The sequence below is a fragment of the Agelaius tricolor genome, unplaced genomic scaffold, assembly GCF_023055355.1.
Source record: "Agelaius tricolor isolate 1412-34295 unplaced genomic scaffold, bAgeTri1.0.p SCAF_10, whole genome shotgun sequence".
NCBI lineage: Eukaryota > Metazoa > Chordata > Aves > Passeriformes > Icteridae > Agelaius > Agelaius tricolor.
Window position 1 is genome coordinate 25,451,651 of NW_027269270.1, and position 20,617 is coordinate 25,472,267.

Genomic DNA, 20,617 nt, shown 5'->3' on the forward strand with positions numbered 1-20,617 from the left:
GTTTCAAATCTCAGTAGGATTCTGTTCATTTTTTAGTGTTTTTTCAGTATTTTCAAGAACACAGGTAACACAGTTTTAGGAGTAACAATATTGCATTACCTGTTTTGAGAGCAGGGGTGCTTCCAGACAGAAATGTTTTGTACTAAGGGGCATTCTCTACCAGCGGTGCTTTGGCAAATGCTGTTATGAAAGTAAATCAAATGCTTTAATTGGGCTGTCACAATCTTCTGATAACATTTTCCAGCTGCTCAGAATTGGGGATGAAGAGTGTTCCTTGCCAAAACAACTCCATTTTAAATGCAACTTGAATATTTGGGGCATTTTATTTACATTCAGGTGGTAATGGCAATACGTGCAGAATCCAGCTCGTACACGTGTAAAAGATGTGTGTTGGTAAGAATCCTCTCTGAGCATCCTCAGCAGGGAGTATGAGGCTTGCAAACTAATTAATGACAGACAACTATCATAAACAGTTATCTCCATGATTAAAAGCTCTTCTCTTAGCACTTCTTAAATGTGCTAATGGTGTCACCTTATGAATATTAGGAGATAAATTATTCCAGTAAGAAGTGGCAAAACCAGTGAGCATCTTAATTATTTTAACCTTGGTAGCTCAGGCTGAGGAAGTTTTTTTTAAAAATGTATTAATAAAAAAAAGTTGAAACATCTATAAAATAAGCTCATAACACAGGATATATTTCTGTGTAACTAAGAGTAATCAAGGGGATTTCAGCACTGGCCTGGAATTAGCAAGTACTTAAACTCCTATGTCACCACGCAGCATACACGTGACTTGGAGTTTTTCTGGCACACTATTGTGGTTTAGCCTCAGCCACAGCTCAGCCCCACACAGCTGCTCCATCATGGTGGGATGGGGGAGAGTTTGAAAGGTAAAGCCAAGAAAAGTCATGGGTTTGTAAGGTAATTTAATAAGAAAAGCAAAAGCCATGTACAGGCAAACCAAAACAAGGAATTTGTTTACTACTTTGCATTGACTGGCAGGTGCTTGACCATTCCCAGGAGAGCTTTATCACGCATAATGCTGAACTTGGGAAGACAAACTCCATCACTCCAAATGTCCCCCCCTCCCCTTTCCCTAGTTCTGTATGCTGAGCATGACAGCATATGGTCTGGGATATCCCTGTGGTCATTTGGGGTCAGCTGTCCTGGCTGTGTCCCCTGACATCTTCTTGTGTACCCCAGCCTCCTTGTGGTGGGATGGGGTGAGGAGCAGAAGAGGTCTGGATTCTGTAAGGCGTGCTCATCAATCGCTAAAACATCCCTGAGTTATCAACACTGTTCCCAGCAGAAATCCAACTCATGGCTCAATACCAGCTACTGTGAAGAAAATGAGCTCTATCTCAGCCCAAACCATCTCACATACACGAGGAGCTGTTTTACTAGAAGAGAATTATTTCAGTGATGCTTTAATTGCATATTCAGATGACCAATGCATTTATAGTGTGTAGTATGAAAAGACATGTGGGGAATTGGCAGCATTTTATCTGCCCCCTGCCCCCAGTGCTGAAGATAGAGCTGAACCAAACACATCCCAGGTAAACACCTGTGAACTGCACCATTAGGCACTGTGATGGATGTGGCCACTTGGGTCTCCATGCCTGTGGCTATTGATGATCATCCCTGAGGACCACACTGTAATTATTTACAATCAGGTGCACTAACTAGCCCAAGGACATGGCAGCATTTTAAGTGCTGCCTAGCATAACTAAGTTCAAGGAGAGCAGCTAGTGTGTTTGAAACACATCAGGAAGGTCTGCAGCATGCAACTTGCACCTCTTGGGATCAGAGACACCATCCCTTTTGTGCAGTAATTTATCACAACCATTAAACAGAAGATGTGCTGCTGCAGGTCATTACTGCCAGCCCTGAGTGACATGGGTGAGTGTGGGTGGGCAGGATGAGTTCATCCTGCTTTCCTTTCACAGGTCACTGGGGACACAGAGCAGGATTTCTAACCTTCTCAAACTCCTTTGTAAAGCCCTTAAGAGGATGTTCAATAAATCTGAATGTTTAGCATAGGTAAACAGTGACCCAGCCAGTCAGGCTCTGAAGGCACTGTCCTCCCCAGCCATCTGTGAAGGGTGTGCAGTCTTGTGCTCCTTATTTTTGCTGAAATTTCATAATTTCTGGTGGTAAGCTTAGTGTTATCCTGGATATATCCAGACTGGAGTCTTGCAGACATCTGAAGTGTTTTTTCAATGTGTTGTTGTACCCAAAAACTGGGTTCTTGTGCACTGTACAAAAGAACAAAGAAAGGGCCCTCTCTCCCAAAGGATTTGGCATTTTCATTTGGGTTGATCATATTTGGTAACTTGAGATAGCAGTTATGTTAGTGGGCCTATTTCTGAATCTATAACAAAGGATTTATTGCACCAACCAAAGTCATTTCTGTATTATAACATAACTAAAGGCACCATTGCTGCTTATGATAAGCTTATGCTAGCAATGAGAATAATGATTCCATGTCTGTATGTGCTTCTTGATATCTGTGCCTACAGCTGATCAATTTATTTAGATGCCCAAGATGACAGCTGGGTTCTGAATGTCTCTAAATATGGGTTATGCTGCCAGTCAAGTGTTGTTAAATGTTTTAGTGCTTTAGTGTCATGGGGACTAGCTGGGATTTAAAATGCTCCTGAGTCCCATGATTGTGAAAAAAAAGCCCTGTTTGTGTTTTCAGTTTCCTCATCAAACTGTTTGCTGAGTCCAATGCAATTTTAAAAATAATTCTGTCCAAAATATTTGCCAAATTAGTGAGGATTGCAGTCTTTCTGACTGTGTTTTGTTGAAAGAATAAAACCCCTACACATTTATCCTTTCTACATTTTTCCTCAGCATTTTTCTCCAAATCACATCTCAGCCACTAAATAAACCCAGCCAAGTCACTGATAAGTCAATTCAAATGCCACTGAAAGGTGTTCAAAGTCCAGGATTGAAATTCAAGTCAACTCAGAAATGTTTTCTGGAAGTGTCTGCTGTTCACACACAGGAGTTACTTTTCATTATGTTTTGTTAACACAAGTGACACTGCTAATGTTTTAAAGGATACCTGTTCTTGCAGCCTCAGGCAGAATAATGTCCTGGTGCCACTGTGAGCTGTAGCCTGCCCCTGTACCTTCAGCAGGCATGGATCTGAGGAGTCTCTGGTGCTGGCTGGTGGTTGTAGTCAGTCACCCCTGATGTTTGCTTGGGCCTGCTTTGCCCTCTCTCATTCCCCGTCAGCCAGAGCAAAGTTTGTGGTCCAATACTGATTCCAGAGGTAACAAACAAAGGATAAAAAAGTGCTTTGGCTGTACTGTTAGTGTGAGTGTGCATATGCTTTTTATAAAGGATTAAACTATTAAAATGTTTTCCTGCAACATTTCTTCCTTGTATGTGAGCTTAAATTCAGGTTAAACCTGTGTTCTTCCCAGTCCCCTTCATAGGGCTCCTTCAGAGACTATATAAGCTGATTGCAGGGTTTGTAGTAGGAAAAAAGTCAATATCCTTAGTAGTATATTGGAGCCATTGTGGTTTTTCCTCCATTGATAAAGAGGGAAAGCAGGGATAATGCAGCCTAACAGACCTTTGCTTGCTTCCTCCCATGGAAGGGAGTGCAAAAATAAACCTTGAAATGATAAGGTGCACCACAGTTTTCATGTGTTGTTGAAATGTCCATGAAATTCCTTTCCTGTCCTTGGCTATTTTCTCTACCTTTATAAACCAACCCAATAAATTATGCAGTTGCTGCTTTCCAAAGTCAGCTATTTAGCTGTTCAGGTTTTTAATTGCACAGGGAGTGGTTTTATCAATTTGGCTTTGAAAAACAGCTTTTCTCACCCTTCACTCCTTCCCTCCTCCCTCCGAGTGCATTTAAACCCAAAGTTTTAAGTGACTTTGTGAACTCATTATTAAGAATCCCAACCAATTAGCCCAGTACAAGAAGGCCTCAGCTTCTAACCAAGTAGTGAACTTGTCTCTCTCCCTGCCAGCTCACCATCACTGGTTTCAGTGGCCTTGTTTTTGTTTCTTACTGCTGCATGTGGTGAGACTGGGATGTAGGAATCCATTGCTCGCTTTAAATATGAAGCAAAGTGAACCCAAAATGTGTGCACAAAATCAAATCTATTTCTTCAAACCATGTTTTACGACTATAAATAAATAAGTCTCCCTTTCAGACCCCCACTGGTTCCTTGTGAAAGCAAGCTATGTTGCTGTGAGCTCTAATTGGGATGTCTGTTGGCAGCATCAACAGAAAGGCCACGAGTTGAAAAGGCTGAAGAATAATCTACTCTGCAGCCTGAAAAAAATGGCCTTTCTGGCATAGGTCAGCAGCAGGCTAACATTGGCAGCCTGTGATAAATAAAGAAATTATATTATTTATAAATAAATAAAGTTTCTCCATGCTAATTCATGATTCAATCATAGATTTTTTTTTAAATGTCAACCAACGCAGTTGTCTCCTTAGAGGTTAAAGGCCTGTGGGTTATCCAGGCATCCAGCAGCACTGAATTATGGATGGAAAGATCCTTTAATTTTCATTTGTTCCTGTCATTTATGACATTTGTGATTTTCAAAATAAAATGTTGGTTGTTTTCAGTGGGTACTTTGGCATCTGCCTTCAGATGTAGCGCCTCTGGGATAAAGGCAGACAGTGGGTGCTTAGAAGCTGATTTTGATGCACCTCTGCAAGTCTGGATTACTGGAAGTTTTTGGTGTGTAAGGCAGGTTGTACATCTGGAACCTGGTCAGATGCCATACGCCCATGATGCAGGTGCATGTACTAGCCCATAGGGAGCTACACAAGGAGACATTTGTGTGTCAGGGTGCCTGCTGTGGGCCACCAGACCCTGTGAACATATTCTTGTTTCAGAATAATTAGAGAAAGCTTTGAACAAGTCACACTTTCTGGACTGTTCTGTGGCTCACAGGCAGTGCCTGCCTCTGGTGGGATTTTGGTGGAGCAATGCAGATGTCAGGGTGGGCTGTTGCAGTGCCCACATCACTGAAAACTGAATTGTTGTGTAAGGGCACTTGGATGATGAATGTTGCTGTTTAGGAGTCTGGACAGATTGTTGAAGAGAAAAGATGTGCTTCAGTTTTAGAATAGTGTTTCCTGACTCTATGTCCCATAGGCTCCTAATTCTAATGTTGCCTCAGTGTATTTTTAATGGGATGTATAATAAAATGCTTCCCTGTACAAGCATAAATTGTGCCAACTTTCTGTGCACTGCATGCACGTGCTTCTCAGTTGAACATTCATGGCAGGCTTCTGGAGCAGATACATTCTTCACGTAAACCAGTTAGAAATTGGTGCATTCTTGGCTTCAGAATCTGCTTCCACTGAGATGAGCAAGTCCTGACTGTTGATTTCACAGAGAGGAGGTCAGGAACATTTAGACTGGGCTCTTCATTATTAACAAGCATGGAAGTCTACAACAAGATGTTGCTTGATACTACATATATTTGAATATCACCAAAAATCTTAAGCAGTGTAAACAGTTCAGCGTAAGTGACCTGCCAGTGCAGAGATCTGTCTCATTAAACTAATCACAGAAATTATTTTCAGGGAGATTTAATCACACATTAAAATAGAAGTACTTGGAAAGGCAGCAAACCAGGAAAATTAAGAACCTGGCATGGATTTTTCCTTTAATGACAATACCACTCATGTTTCTCAAGGATCTAAAAATAAAAATCAATATGAGTTTTTAGTGGTACTTAATATAAATGGGAATGTGAAGAATATAAGAATCCTGACAATTGTCTTGTGCAGTAAAACTTGATAGGATACTTAATGGAAGGGGTGAAGACAGTAATGACTGATACCATTGTCTCTTTTTGTCAGTCTTCTGATACTGGAGCACACAGTTCGTATGGGATTTTTGTCTCTTTGAAGCAGTTTGTGCTCTTTGAGCAGGGTATGGTCATAAAAAAGGATGATCTAGTGATAAAAGCAATAGCCTTGGCCTGGAGATGTGAAAGTTTAGTTCTTGCTTTGCTTTGCTTTGATTTGTACAGTCACGGCCCAAGTCACTAAATATTTGTCGGTTTCCAACCTGTGAAGTGGAGATAACATTTCACCTTGCGTGGGAGTTTTATCTAGCAAGCCATGGCCAGACTGAAAGCTGCTCCAGTATTGCAGGAATTGAGATATGGAAGGTGTATGAGCTCTGCACAGTCTTGATTAACATGAAGGAAGTAGGATTTTGCATTTGGTGTTCTCTGGATTGTGGCAGACATCAGTTTTTGGCCCCCCAGTTTAGGAAACCCCATCTGCCACTTGGTGAGCACAGAGCTCAGACAAGATTATCGTGGCTGGAGCTGATCACTCACAACCTGGTTGTAGCTCATGCCAGGACTAAAAGGGAGGAGGCTTGGCTTGCTCTGGTTCAGCATCACAACAGGGAGAGTGGCAGACGTGGGGTGTTTTGGGCTGCTCTGCCTTTGGGCTGGATCTCAACTTGCTCTGTGGCATGGCGCTGTTCTGGGGACACGGCGTGTACATTGAATAACTTACTTGGTAGCAGTTGTGGGTGTTGAGCAGAATGCAGGCTAGAAGTAAAGGAAGAAGGAAAGGAAACAAAATGTGGATATTTGGGGGTTGTGAAATTTGGGAGGTTTGTTCAAAATGCATTGCTGTATGCTCACCTCCGATTGGGAGCAATTACTTTCTCTATTAAAGAAGACATTTTCAAAGGCTATACCAATCAGAAAAAAAGCTTCATGTGAATGTGTGGCAGGTGGTGTGAAGGGAACATTAGTTTCTTTGGGGATTTGCTGCCTCATTTCTCACATTACTATTGCCTTCCCTCTCTCCTAACGAGTCCTTACCGACTGACTCAGCCTATGACACAGGAGTAGCTGCCAGAGCACCAAGGAGCAGCTGAGGGGTGACAGCTGAAGAGAGACTGGCCTCATTTTCTGGGTATTTGTTGTAGGTTATTTAGATGTTCAGAGGAGTCTTTTAGAGGACTTAGGTAATTTTAGCTGTTAAAAATCCACATTTGAGTGTGTGAATTGGATGGCTGTCCTCCTGGCAAGCTTGACCCCAGTGTACATATAAGCCCTTAATGCTCTTGTGGTGAGTTCTGATAAGAGTGAAACATAACTTATTTTTCTAGGTCTCTAATGATGGTGTAACAGTAGGAATTAGCTTTAAGAATTAGACTCCAGGTTTATTTTTTCTGAAATAAATTAATTTCCTTGCTTGGATAAGCTCAATATACTGTGCAGGGCTCTCATTTGGAAAATGCCTTATAGTATCTTGGCCACTTCAGTTATTACCAGTGGAGTTTTCATCGTCAAGTTTATCTTTCTAAATACTTTATGGCTTCAGCTTTTATTCTGTGAAAGGTAGAGAACTTACATAAAGGGCAAATAGTGAACGGAGACACCTAGAGTCTGCCTGTCTGCTCCTGCTTGCCTGTCTGTCTGCTCCTTGTGCCCCTTCAGAAGGTGAGTAGGCAAGTGATGCCTAATACATGCAGTGTATTTTTAATAATATATTATATATGAATTCATTGTTTGGACACTGAAGCATTGTGCTGATGGTGGAGCTGTGTCTTCTGGGCTTCTGACTGCTTGTGCTTGGCAACTGTGACAGCACTCTTCTCCTAAATAGGTGACTAGATCTCAACTGGTAGCCACTTCTGCTGTGACTTTGGACAAAAACTGTGCATTCTGTATAGTATCTCTTCTTGATACTTGACTTTTCCATCTATCTTCACAGTAATATTCAATGTCACCATTCCTTTTAATGCCCCTGTCCCCTGAGCTGAAGTTCATTGGGATTTACCTTTCTTAGGAAGATCCCTTTGCATGGCATCCATTTTGCTGATGTCTTACAAATTGCATCCTAGGAAATAATTCATGGGTTATGCTGTTTTTGTGAGCTGAACATTCAAAGCTCTTTCATCTCACCTGTGTTCTCTGGCATTTTCATTGCTTAATCCATAGCATAAAGTCTTCCATAGTGGGGTAAGTGTGTGGGGAAAACCAGTGCAACTTCTCTTTCCTCCTCAAGGTAAAATTTTGTTGTTCACCTGGCAATGGAGAAGGGGGTGAAACTTTTTAGGATGTTAAATAAATCTGGCTTAATTGAGAAGGAAACCTTCTGGTGGTATTTTTCATAAGCTCTCAACAATTTCACCTTAAGGCAACCGTGCTGTTGTCTCACTTTTCAATAGGGGAAGATTAATTTTCAACACCTACTCGGGGCCACGTTCCTCAGAGCTGGTGTAGGAAGTGTAATTCATATCTCCCAATGCCAGCTGATCCACCTTCCTTCACTTCTTTTCCCTCCCAAGAGGGATGGTAGGAGGCACCATCATCTCCCAACACTGATTTCTACCAGTTGCACCACAGTCTTGAGTGAGAGGAAATATATATGCAGTTTTAGGAAATACATGCAGTGTAATCTCCAATAGCCAGAAGCTGAAACCACCTTTGGAATGAAAATAAGGAGCCATGTGATTTTTTGTTTTAGTTTATTTTACATAAAGATGATGATCAACTTTGAGGTTGTTCCTGGATGTGTGCTGGACTCTGTGCTGTGCAGATGGGGTATATTTTTTTCAAAGGCTGCTTTCAGGAGTCCAGCTCAGCCACGACCCCCTGTGAGCTCAGAAGCAGAGAGTTCACACTGAGGGCATGATGGAGCAGAAATCTCTCTTCCTGCCTGACTCCCAGGAATCCCTGGGAGGCAGCAGCCTCTGGCTGATGCTAGCCATGGAGAATATTCACCCTTTACCCTGAGCCTGAGTCAGAAGACACACTCCAGTGTTACCAGAAATAAAGGCAGAAGTGTGTGTGTGCAGTTCACCAGAGCTGCTGCCTTTTAAGTCCCATGCAGGCAGCCTGCAGCACTCACTCCATCTTTGCCCCTTGTGCTGAGCCTTCTCTTCCCAAGGGCTGTTGCTGGCTAAAGGTGGCCCTTCTGCCAGAGCTGTGAATGTGGCACAGATGCAGACAGTGTTCCTGGAGGATGTGTTTAGTTAAGCTCTCTTCCCAGTTTGATCTGATTTATGTAATGCATCTATCTTTTTTAAAAATAAGTAAATAGTTTTAACTCATACTACAACTGTCTAAAACTGCTATGATTCTTCTCCTGAGCAGTTTCAGTGATGCTGGGAGGGAAGAAATTATGCCACTATAGAAAAGCCAAGATGGTGTCTGGGTTTGGGTCACTACCACCTCAACAAGTCATACGGACAGAAAGTGTGACCAATTTGTAATAATTTTGTGCCCTAACTTCACACTGAAGGGCTCCTGGAAGCAGGCAGAGACTTTCTTCTGTGTGGCCATGCTGGGATTGGATTTGCACAGCTCATTGCACGCACAGATTGCCTGCACTCTGAGTTCATGGCAGTGCCATGAGATGGTGATGATGGCGGGGCCGAGCCGCTGCAGTGCTCCGGGATGAGCTGTGCAGCCCACGCAGCCGCCGCCTTCGGCTGCAGCCGCAGCAGCCCTGACTGCAGTAATCCAAACTGCTTAAGTATTTTCCTTCTAATGCTGCATTTCCAGTTCCTCAGAGTCTTTTCCAGACTGACCTTTCATAGGCTTTGTCTTTTGTAAAGCCATAAAGCTGTTTGCTTGTCACTGATCTCTAAGCGGTGTAATGACTGGTGGAATCAAACCTGCCTTTAAAAATACAGTATTGGGGGGAGGTGTGTCTGGATTTGTGTATGTGTGCAACATTTCTAGCTGTTGGAAATTTGAATTCAATATCATGTTAAAGATATTGAAGATGCGCCTTTTGTAAGAAAACGTCAAGTCTTGAAACATCCTTGTCTTTAAGTATCTGGAATTTTACCTGGGTGTGCAGTGCTGCTGGTAAGAAGATGAATGGTTTGGTGGGAGTAAGTACCCAGAGGGAAAAGGTTGTGCAAAATTCTTTGAGCTCCTGATCCTTCCTACCTTCCTAAGGTGATTCCTCTCTTTTTTTGGTTTGGGTTTTTGTAGGGTTTTTTTTGGGTTTTTTTTTTTTTTTTGGTTTGGTTTTTTGTTTGTTTGGTTGTTTTGTTTTTTTTTAATGCATGTAGATCGTGGCATGGCCTGACTGCTCTGACCATTGTGACTATTAAGTGAACATGCAACCAACACGATTGCAAATTCATACCTGTGATTACGGGGAGAAACAGCTGCTTTTGTCATCCTTCCTCCCTGCCAAATTTGTGGATGATTTTCCATCAGATGTCTGCAATGCAGATGGCTAAATTATGCAAGGGAGTCTGCAGCTGTTGTAGTTTATGCTCTCCTACACCGGTGAAGGAACTGTAAACTGACTCATGTCAGACCTGAGAGATCCTCTATTGCATGATGTATGTTACAGCCTTCCATGGCAGAAGAGAATACATTTGTGTTCTTGCATGGGTGATAAGAGGGCTGGGATTTGTGTGTCCTTGCTGTGGCTGCAAGGACTGTGTCTTCCCTGCTCCATGTAGGTACTCCTATGTTCATATGTAGGGATGAGAGTTCAAAGTTAACAATATTAACTTGTAAGAACTGGCTATTCTGCTGTTTTCAGAGGTCACTGTTCTTCTGGGATTAAAAATAGAGAAACCAATGGTGTTATCCCCAGGTGTTAAATGTTTAAAGAATGAAGGTACATCTGAATTTTTTTACTTCTTTTTTTCCTTTTTTTGAAGTTGTCTGTAAATCTTCTATGAGTGTATTCTGAACTGCCAGTGGCCCACTTACTGAAAGCAGGACATGTTTTGTGCTTCAAATTCATTTTCTCGTCAGGCTAATGGAGGTATTTTTGGTGTGCAGCTATAGATGGATATAGAGCTGGCATTATACAATAAATAGCTGGTACATGATAACAGTATTCGTGCAGTCTGTTGATGACAGAAATGTAATGATTCTTTAAAATCTTTATTTGCAATTTAGTTTACCTCTAGGGTTCTTGATGTCAGAAATAGCTTCTTCACAACTGCCTGGATGTTGTCTTTTATCTCTTGCTTGTCACGCACACTTCAGATCCTCAGACAATGTTATCTTGAGATGAGAGGACATGGCTAAAAGCATGGCATTTATTTATATAGTCATAATAACCTGAAAGAAGCAAACAGTGAATGACAGAGAGAAACAGATTTATATTCTTGAGACATCACTAAGACAGCATATGCAGAAGCTTAGCTGGAGCTGCTTAGCTGGTTTTCTGCCTGTAAATCTTGGTTTTAGCAGTAGAAGTACTTGTATTAGTTCATTTCTGAAAAGGTTTGGAGCAACCGTGCTGAGAGTCTTTGCCATGGTGCCAAAGAGGCTGCTATAAACAAATACAGATACTTCCTTGGAAAAAGAGTTGCCTGGTATGTTTGTGAGGCTTTCCTTTGTCCATGTGCTGCTCACCCTTTCACTTCAGCATTGCTCTGTCCACACTTGGCCTTTGCCTCTACATTAGCATGTGGTCACACTCTGCAGAGGACAAAGTGCTGAGCAAGTGTTGTCCTCTGCCCTGCAGTGGGACCCTGGAGGGAGGTGACTTGTCTGCACTGAGGTGACATGGGGACCTTTGATCACCATTGTTTGGGGTGCAGCTGAGCTAAGCTGTGTGACAGTAACTGCACAAAAGGAAGGAGCTGCTTATCTGCCCATCTGCACAGTGCAAATGAGAAGACTGATTATAAGTAAACTGGGAAAGCAGAATTCTTACTTCATTTAGACATCTGTTTTAAAAATGGTTAGCAAGGGTGTGTACCAGCTGTCCTAGCACTGATTGTTTTAAGTTTTGACTTGTTTTCCCTGTCTTGTAACACTTCCTTTTTGCTTATCTGTGTGCTCTTTCTATCTGAGCCTTGGCCCTAGCAGCCTGGGCTCATTTTGTGCAAGAGGAGCAAGATGAGGTGTTAGAAGTCAGAGGAGTTGTCCTGAACTGGTCAGCAGAACCAGGCACTGAACCTGGACTGGTTTCTGCTGCTGGATGGAGAGTAACTCTGTCTTGCACCCCCAGAGCAGCTGCTTGTCTTCTGCAAGAAAAGACTGAGGCTGTGGGAGTCCTCTTGGATGGACACCTACAAGACCCTTGGGTGTTCCCACCAGCCATGCCCCACAGAGGCTCAGAGGGTGGCAGTGCTGGAGCAGGCCCAGGCCATCCTTGTATTGAGTGCAGCCTTTCTTTTCAACTGGGATCAAACTTCCCTTGCTTAGACTTTCAGTTTTAATGTCAGTAAGCACTTAACAGGACAGTGCATCTTCTAGAAGCACATCTGTCACAGATGCCCACTGCAGACCTCTGGGCTCCTTCCATTGTCCCAGCAGCACACAGGAGCATCTGGGCCTGTAGGGTTGTTGTTATTTTCCCCACTCATTTTATGAAGAGAAATCATCTAAAACTAGAGGAGCTTAGCACAGAGGGATGAAGCTGCTGCTGAACAACCTAATGTAGCAATCAAAGGAGAGGCAGTGACCTTGGAATTCATTTAAATAACTTTTCATTGGCCTCAAAAATGTAATGGCAATCTTCACAGGATTATTCAAAGATAGGATAAATAATCATAGGAGAGATTAATTAGTTTGCAATTTGTAGGTCTGATTTGTAATTCATATCTCCCCTTTTCTGCAATGGTAGGTGAAAGCAGGCTGTAGCTCACAATAGCAAAATTATCATGAAGACAGGCAGAAAAGCATTGTTTATTGTGGGAGAAGCTCTTAAAATTTGTTGTCCCTCTCTCAGGTTCAGTCTAATGTTGTGACTTTTTTCCGGGCTGATACATCATGCTGTCCTCTGTCAGGGGTAGAACAAGCATTCACAATAAAGATTTGAAGATTTCAGTTTGCATTTAAATGTCTTTTAAAGATCTGATGCAGCTTCCCTTTATTTTAAGCCTGAGTGAGTTAGCTTTGTGGCAGTCAGTAGTGCTGTGTCTGCGTGATTTCATGAAAGAACCTGGAACAGTGACATTTCATGGTCTAGATATCTTCATCCAAAATATTACTTACATGATCTTCAGATGCTTTGGATATTTTTTCATTTCCTGGGCAATATGTGCCTGTGTTACTGGTTTGGGTTTTTTTCCCCCTGTGCAAGGCTTTGTGAAAACTCTGGTTCTTTAATGCCTTTGGTTGATCAGATCTAATTAATTATTGTAATATAATTGGAATATAGTGTAGATTATGTGGATACTGTAGCTAGAGCACAGTATGAACCTTGCTGTGGCTAAGGGACACACTGTGTAAATCCCATCAAGGTGAAGTTAGCCCTGCAGAAAATCATTGTTTGTACAAATTTAAGCTACCCAATTCAGAGAGTTCCCAGGTATCTGAACTGGGAGTTGAGATGCCCTTTGGTAAAAAGTGAGGAAGAGCACAAAATGAATTCAGTTCCCTGCTCCTAAGAGGAGAAATAAATCAAATTGGGCAGGTGTCAGAGGGATCTGTCAGCCCCTTACACAAAGCCGTATGCCTGCAAGTTTTCTGTGGGTGGCAAATAAATCATTTTCCAGCCTCTTTTGTGCTTTTAACCAAGATAAGCAGTGCTGAGACAGTAACTCTTCCTCAGCCTGTCCCAGCTTCTTCCTGAATTCTCCTGTGAAGCTGTCGCATTGGGTTCCCAGCATTCTCACACCATGGTGTAAAATTAAAACAAAGCTCTCTCCACCAGCTGAGCTCCCCTTGTTCTGCTGCTCCTACCACAATACTATTTTTTCCTTAAAAGAATGGCATGGGGCTCTTTAGTGCTGTGATCTCTGTGCAGATGACTAAGTGGTATGGACTGTAGCTGGTGTTTGAACAGGAGCTGGTCTGAGTTCAACTGCTTTGGTATTTGCTGTAATTCTTAGGTGGGATTTACATTTGTTGTTCAAATGTTCCATAAACATGCCCTGAAAGTGTTCCATGATGTGCTGTGGTGGCTGAAGCTCTGTTTGCTCTGGTGAAGTTACTTACACCTGGATGTCTTACTGCTTCTTGGCTGCAAACACTCTTTGACTTAGGCTATATAAAACATGCTTGTCTGGTTGAGTTCAGGCCCAGATTTGTGTCTGCTGGCTTCAGCCATCATCCCATCAGAGGGAAACAAAGCAGCACTGAGGTTCAGAGTCTTTGGTTTATTTTCTTTTAGACAATGGTGTAAAAATATCCCCAGCCCTGTTATCCGAACACCTCAGAGTCAGCTTTTGCTGGCATGCATTGAAACACATTTCTAGCCATATCTTCTGATATAACTTCCAAAAGATCAGCAAAGTCTGGGCTTTCAAGTGCCCCTTCCAACAAAAACAGCTCAGGAAAGTGAGCTGGCAGCTGCTGCAGAGGAGAGGGAGAGGTGCAGTAAGGCACTGCACAGGATTGCAGCGCTCCGGGGCCAGCGCCTTGTCCCAGCTGCCTGCACTCCAGTCAGACCTGAGCCTCACCTGCTGGGTGTTCACCCCAGCCCCTCTGTCCCTGTGCACTGTCCCAGGGGGGCTGCCATTGTGCCAGTCCCTTGGGGACGGGGAAGGGGCTGTCACTGAGGCCCAGCAGTGCACTGGAGGTGCCAAAGTGTTACTTCACATCGTGGCAGGATCCTCACCTGGGCATGAAAGTTCAGCCTGCCTCCAAGCAACTGCACCTCTGAAAGCAGTTTAATTTACACCCAAATAATTTATTCTAAGTCTGCTTTTCTCACTCATACATTCATTTTACTTTATTGTAATGTCAGCACTTAGCAGTGAAGTAATGGCAGATCTCTGGAGAACTTCGCACAAGCGAGAAAGCACCATTATCTCAATTTTACAGATCCTGCTTATGTTGGGAACATATGTGGTGGTGTAATTACACTGATGTGATTAAATCAGTGCAAATCCTTCCTAGAAGGACATGCTGCACCACTGTAAAGCAGGGCTTATTATCAGTGCAGTTGAATTCAAATTATATTACTCTATTAAGCTGTGCTAGTGTAAGCCTCCACTGAAAGTCACAAAGTCATGTGAGGAGTTGTGTTGTTTCTTTTTAAAGCAGATAAAGATTTGGAAACTGAAATGGGTGAGGTTGTGCTCTGCCCAAGAGCATGCTAGAAGCAATGGGCTTGACAAATGTTTATAGTACTTTTTGTAAGGAAAGAGGTGTGGGTGTGAAAGCAGGGGTGTATTATTATTATTATTATTGTTATTATTATTATTATTATTAATAATAATAATAATAGATGAAATTCTTTGTTTAAACTGTTGTGATCATTTTGGAAAAAATCCTATATCATACTAAGGCTTTACAAATGTATTAAGTAAAATGCATACAAAATTCTAGTAAATCTTTACTACATGGTTCTGGATTTTGATAATGGCTGAATGGGTCAATGAATGACCATGGTGTATACAACTTAATTGTAGTTTTTTTTTGGCAGGGTGTGGGCACTGTAAGAAAATGAAGCCAGAATATGAGAAGGCTGCAGAGTTTCTCCATGTAACCAGTGATGTAAGCTAATTTCCTTTATTATATCCTTCAAATAATCAGTAATAAATAACTAGAGTAATAAAAGTGACTTTTCTCCCTACAACAAATTCAGCTGTTCTCATCCTCCCACAGGACCCTTCAAAATGTGCTTCCAAAGTACAGTCTCATCGCTGATGCATGAGCCCTGCCAAAGTCTGAGAAAGAACATTCTGTCTTGAACGAAAACAAAATCGAAAAATGTTTATGTATTCTACTGTAGGCCTTATACATAATATGATCAAATCCAAAAATGGATTTTTTTTCCTCTTACTTAAAGACATTGAATGTGAAAAAACATAGGCTTTTATTTATGAATTAGATTTGGAGAAAACCAAAAGGGGTTGATCCCTGTTTCAAATAGCCTGTTTTTAATGGTTGCACCACTCCATTAGCTTCATCATAAGTGCTCCATCAGCATGGCTGGAGAAGAGAGATCCAATAATACAAGTATTAGTGTTATTGATTCAGTCTCGTGCTGTGTATGCCATGCGGGAGGAGAAGTAGAATTGGTCTCCCCCATACTTTAAGCATCATCTGTGGAGACATCTAAAGTTCCTTTATTGCTGTTGGAGAGGGAGGAGATGAGAAAAACAAAGATCCAATGAATCACACTTTACAAATGCCTATTCTTCTGTGTCTCTAAAGGTGGTCCATGAAAAGATACCCACAAGTTAGGGAAAGATGAATTTGCCTTAAACTTACCTTTAGCAGTGCTTGTTTCTTCTAGGAGGAACAGGGATATGTGGGAGGAAATGCAATTTATGGGAATGGCTCTTAAGCATTATAGAGTGAATTATATAAAGAGAATCCATCAGAAATGGGAGGGGAACAGGTAAGACTGGTAACATTTAGCCCAGAGTATGTCCCTTTCTGGGTTTGCATCAGTTCTCTGTGTCTTTCTGTATGTCTGTGCACAAAATCACAGCATTAAACATGTTGGAAAAGACCATTAAAATCAAGTCCAGCCTATGACCAAGCACCACCATGACAACTAGACCATGGCACTGAGTGCCACATCCAGTCTTTCCTTAAACACCTTCAGGGATGGTGTCTCCACCATCCCCCTGGGCAGCCCATTCCAATGTCTAATCATCTTTTATGTGAAAAAATTCTTACTCGTGTCCAACCTAAGCCTCCCCTGGCACAGCTTAAGACTATGTCCTCTTGTCCTAGAGGCAGCAAAGGCACCTAGAGCATGAGTGACTGCCCCCAAGCCCACTGTGTCCTGCTGAGGGGTGTGTGTATGTGGCTGGGATTTACAGGGGGTGATCTCTCTTTCAGAGTCCGGGTGTCCTTGCAGCAGTCGATGCTACGGTCAACAAGGCTCTGGCAGAAAGATACCATATCTCAGGGTTTCCTACTTTGAAGTATTTTAAGGATGGAGAGGAGAAATACACTCTGCCACACCTCAGAACAAAGAAGAAGATCATTGACTGGTTGCAAAAGTAAGTTTTGAGGGTTTTAAGATGGTATTTGGGTTCCTGGCTAGTGACTCCTGTAGATGGCTTTGATGAGGAACTAAGCAGAGCTTCAACACTGCCTAAATCCCTTGCTAACAAAATTACACTGAATTCCAGTATTCCAACCCACAGAAACGTGTATGTTAATTATGGTTTCTAATGCACCAAATCCTTTATTTGCTGTGGGGTTTTTCATAGCTGCCCCGTATTTCTTTCCCAAACTAAACATTTTTTCAAATACACCTTAAGCCTTTCCCTGGAGAAGGAATAGCAATGGCTCTGAAAAATAAACAGAACATTTGTTGTTCCCTCTTTATACAAAGCAGCAGATCCCAGTGTTAGTAACTGAATTTCAACAGTTGTACTTTTCTCTTTCCAACATTTCAGAGCCAATGCCTAGAATTCCACCCACATGAGGCTGAAGGAAAGCCAGTGAGACCAACAAAACCAGCACCTCTGAGTGCACTAACCAACTTTTCTTGGGTGGTGTGCTGAAATATGCAGAATTAAGTTTGATATGAAAATGATGACAATAATTCCATTTCAAAATAAATTGCTGGCACAATTATCTCTTTAAGTATTTATTATATATGCATGTATGTAAAAGTATGCATATATATATAAAATATGCATTTTCTTTAGGTACTGTAAGCCTCATGTATTTTCTGCATTAGTTAAGGGGAAGAAAACCTGCCAGAGTTTTGTGAATATTTTAATCATTTAACCAGTGGGCATGAGGAATGTAATCTTTATTTTCCCCCTTTTATTTGGTGGGGGAAGAGGCTGTGTGGGTTTTTTTGGTTCTTTTCTTTTCTTTTCTTTTCTTTTCTTTTCTTTTCTTTTCTTTTCTCTTCTCTTCTCTTCTCTTCTCTTCTCTTCTCATTACATCTCTGACTGCTTCAAAGCAGGTAGTGGATACGGTCTGGCACTATCATTGTAGCATGTTAAGGAGCTTTATCTGTATTTTACTTTTAGACATGGTACTCCCTTGGCCTCCCTGCCCACAGAGGCTCCAGGCTGCTGTATCTGTATTGTATATGAAGTCATTGTCCTTGCTTTGCTCAACTCTTTTGAGCACTGTGCACTTTGTGGTGAGTTAAACAGTCAGGCTGATGCTGCCTGTACCAGCAGGTGAATAAGCAATGAGGACCAGGAAAGTGGTGTTAATTCTTCTGGATCCTGCTGTGGCTCTCAAAGACTTTTGTCTGCAGCCTTAGCTAGTCAGCAGTACAGGTGAAGCCCAGACAATTGCCTCCTGCTCTTGGCTCCTGGATGTTCTCCCAGCTAGAGATGCAGTAGAATAACATCCTTGTTTTCTGACAGGGAGAGAACTGACACAGCTGCACTGAAGCTGGTGGAAATAGGGATGCATCTGGGGTGCAGGCGGGTGGTAAAAGTACGGCTTGTGGAGGAGACCTGTCTCGGTGGGTGCTTGCAGCCATGCAGGTTTTGGCTCTGGTTTCTCTCTGGTGATTGTGCTGCCACATAGGTTGTTACCAGTTGCTGGGTAGCTTATTCCAGGTCAGTGTGGAAAATTTTGTGTGAGAGTAAAGTCCCACCTCTGTACCTGTAATCAGTGATAGCTCACAACAACTGTGTTCATGGAGGAATTCAGCTAAAGGACACACCGTGTAACTCTTCTTTCTCTGAAACACATCTAAGTCCAGTTTCTCTAAAAACTGGAAAATCAGTAATGGTGGAAATGCAATGAATGTCCACCAAGTGACCTTGAAAAGGACTTTAAAAATTGAGTTTTTCTCCATTTGGTTTTTATGTACCTGATACAACTTAAAATGGTGTCATTGAAAGTGTCAGGAAAGTCTGAAAAGCTAATTTATTACCAAGGCGACATATGAAGGTCTTTATACTGTGGCACCATTCTGATGATTTTATATAAAGTAATCACTATTTAAGATACAGCAGGAATGAATTTAATGAGTCTGAGAGAGGTCTGTGAGCTAGTGAATAGCAGAATTTTTGTTAGAGACGCTCTAGGTGTGCAGGATTGCTCTGATCTAGCCAGTATGTGCAGTCATAATTGAAACCTGACATTCTCTTTACCAAAGTAAAATATTCTGGTTCAGTCACCCCCAGTATTCCAAGTGGAACGATGCTGATTTTTGCATCCTGGCTTTAATATCTGAATTCTAGAGGTCATGAAATTCTTTACAGAAGTTTGCATGATAGGGATAAAGAGTACAAAAAGGATATTTGAATGGAAGATGCTGTTCTATATCAGTTGCCTTTTAATTCCACCTGCTTGCTGTTCTTCTCAGTTCAAGGCTGTGGATGATACAGTGGTATGTATCAATGTTTTTTCCACCCAGGTGTTGGATGCAATGTAGGAAGTCTTTATTTGACATTTCTACTCATATGCCTGACTACAGTCACTTAAATTATATTTTAATTATTTTAAATTATATTTTAAATTATCTGAGTTTCAGGAATTAACTTTCTTTTTTTTTTTTTTTTTTGCTGTTGCCTGGTGTTGGAAATATTGAGTATGTCTTTCTACTGCACAGGCATCTTGAAGGATTTTTCACATCAGTTACCACATGCTAATTATGACCAGGACAATGCTGTCCCTTTATCTGCTTCCAGAAACATTTTCAAACCAATTTCATTGTCTTGCTTTTCTAGTCCTGAAGCACCACCTCCACCTGAGCCTGCATGGGAAGAAAAACAGACCAGTGTTATCCACCTGGCTGGAGAAGACTTCAGGGAGTCATTGAAGAAGAAGAAGCACACCCTTGTCATGTTCTATGCACCATGTGAGTAAATAACCTCTCTACGAGGATGGGTTTTGTCAGCCCTACATTTACTGTGAATTAATTCCCTTGCTGTCACCAGACTTTTAAGGGTAAAGACCTGATTCTGAATATAAGTGCATGGGAACATTGTTGGCACCATCATTTGTATCTTTATAAATGGAAACAAAACAGTATATAATGGTTATATTATTTAATGCAGACACCAAAGCAGGCAGCAATACAAAAACAAAACAGATTTATTTTCCTCTGCTGCATTTTATGGTCCATATAACAAAATGTGATCCTTTATAGTAGCACGGTGGACATGGAGAGCCTGATTCATTAATGCAGCACTTCAGTAGTGAAATCAATACAGTAGTGTAGGAGGAATCAGTCCACAAGGTGGAGAACAAATTTTGATGGAATAAATTTTGTCTGTAATAAATCTGCATCTGAGTGTCCACTGGGACTAGGGACATAGCTTCCTCCTCCCAGATTTTTTTGCATGCATCACATAATCACTTTGGTTTTGAAGCTCCTGAGAATATTTCTAGGGAAGTTTAGAATGAGGCCTTTTATAAATAAGGTGAATGAGAGGGACCTCTTCTGTTTTTCTGTGCTGTCCCAGAGACTGGCAGACTAGGTACAAGTTCTTAGCTTTTCAGGGGCTTATCAGAGGGAGAGGATAATCCAGGCATTTCATATTAGAAACTATTAATGTGCCTTTATGCCACCATGACTCAACGCCCCCAGATACAAAAAACAATTCTTCCAAATCACATGGCCAACAAGTAATGGATAACCTTCAGATAAACAGCTACCAAATTGTTCCCATTAAATCAAAGCTATTTTCCATAAAGAGAGAAAAAGGTCCTTAATGTTTAATCAGGCAGCCCCTTATTTTGCTTTTCTGTTAGAGAATTAAACATGAATGCTTTGGGGCTCATATGAAGGGATGTGGGAGAAAGCAGGGGTGCAGTTCAGGAGGGAGAT

The 20,617-nt window shown here is 41.7% G+C and overlaps 1 protein-coding gene across 1 annotated transcript in view; it reads left to right on the top strand.

The window, feature by feature from the left end:
• Positions 1 to 20,617, top strand: part of PDIA5 (protein disulfide isomerase family A member 5) — a 97,770-nt gene that overhangs the window by 50,732 nt on the left and 26,421 nt on the right. Inside the window, exons 12-14 of the mRNA XM_071435285.1 lie at positions 15,326 to 15,396; positions 16,696 to 16,859; positions 19,515 to 19,645. Of these exons, the coding sequence (XP_071291386.1) occupies positions 15,326 to 15,396; positions 16,696 to 16,859; positions 19,515 to 19,645 (366 nt within the window). The remainder of the gene's footprint in view (positions 1 to 15,325; positions 15,397 to 16,695; positions 16,860 to 19,514; positions 19,646 to 20,617) is intronic.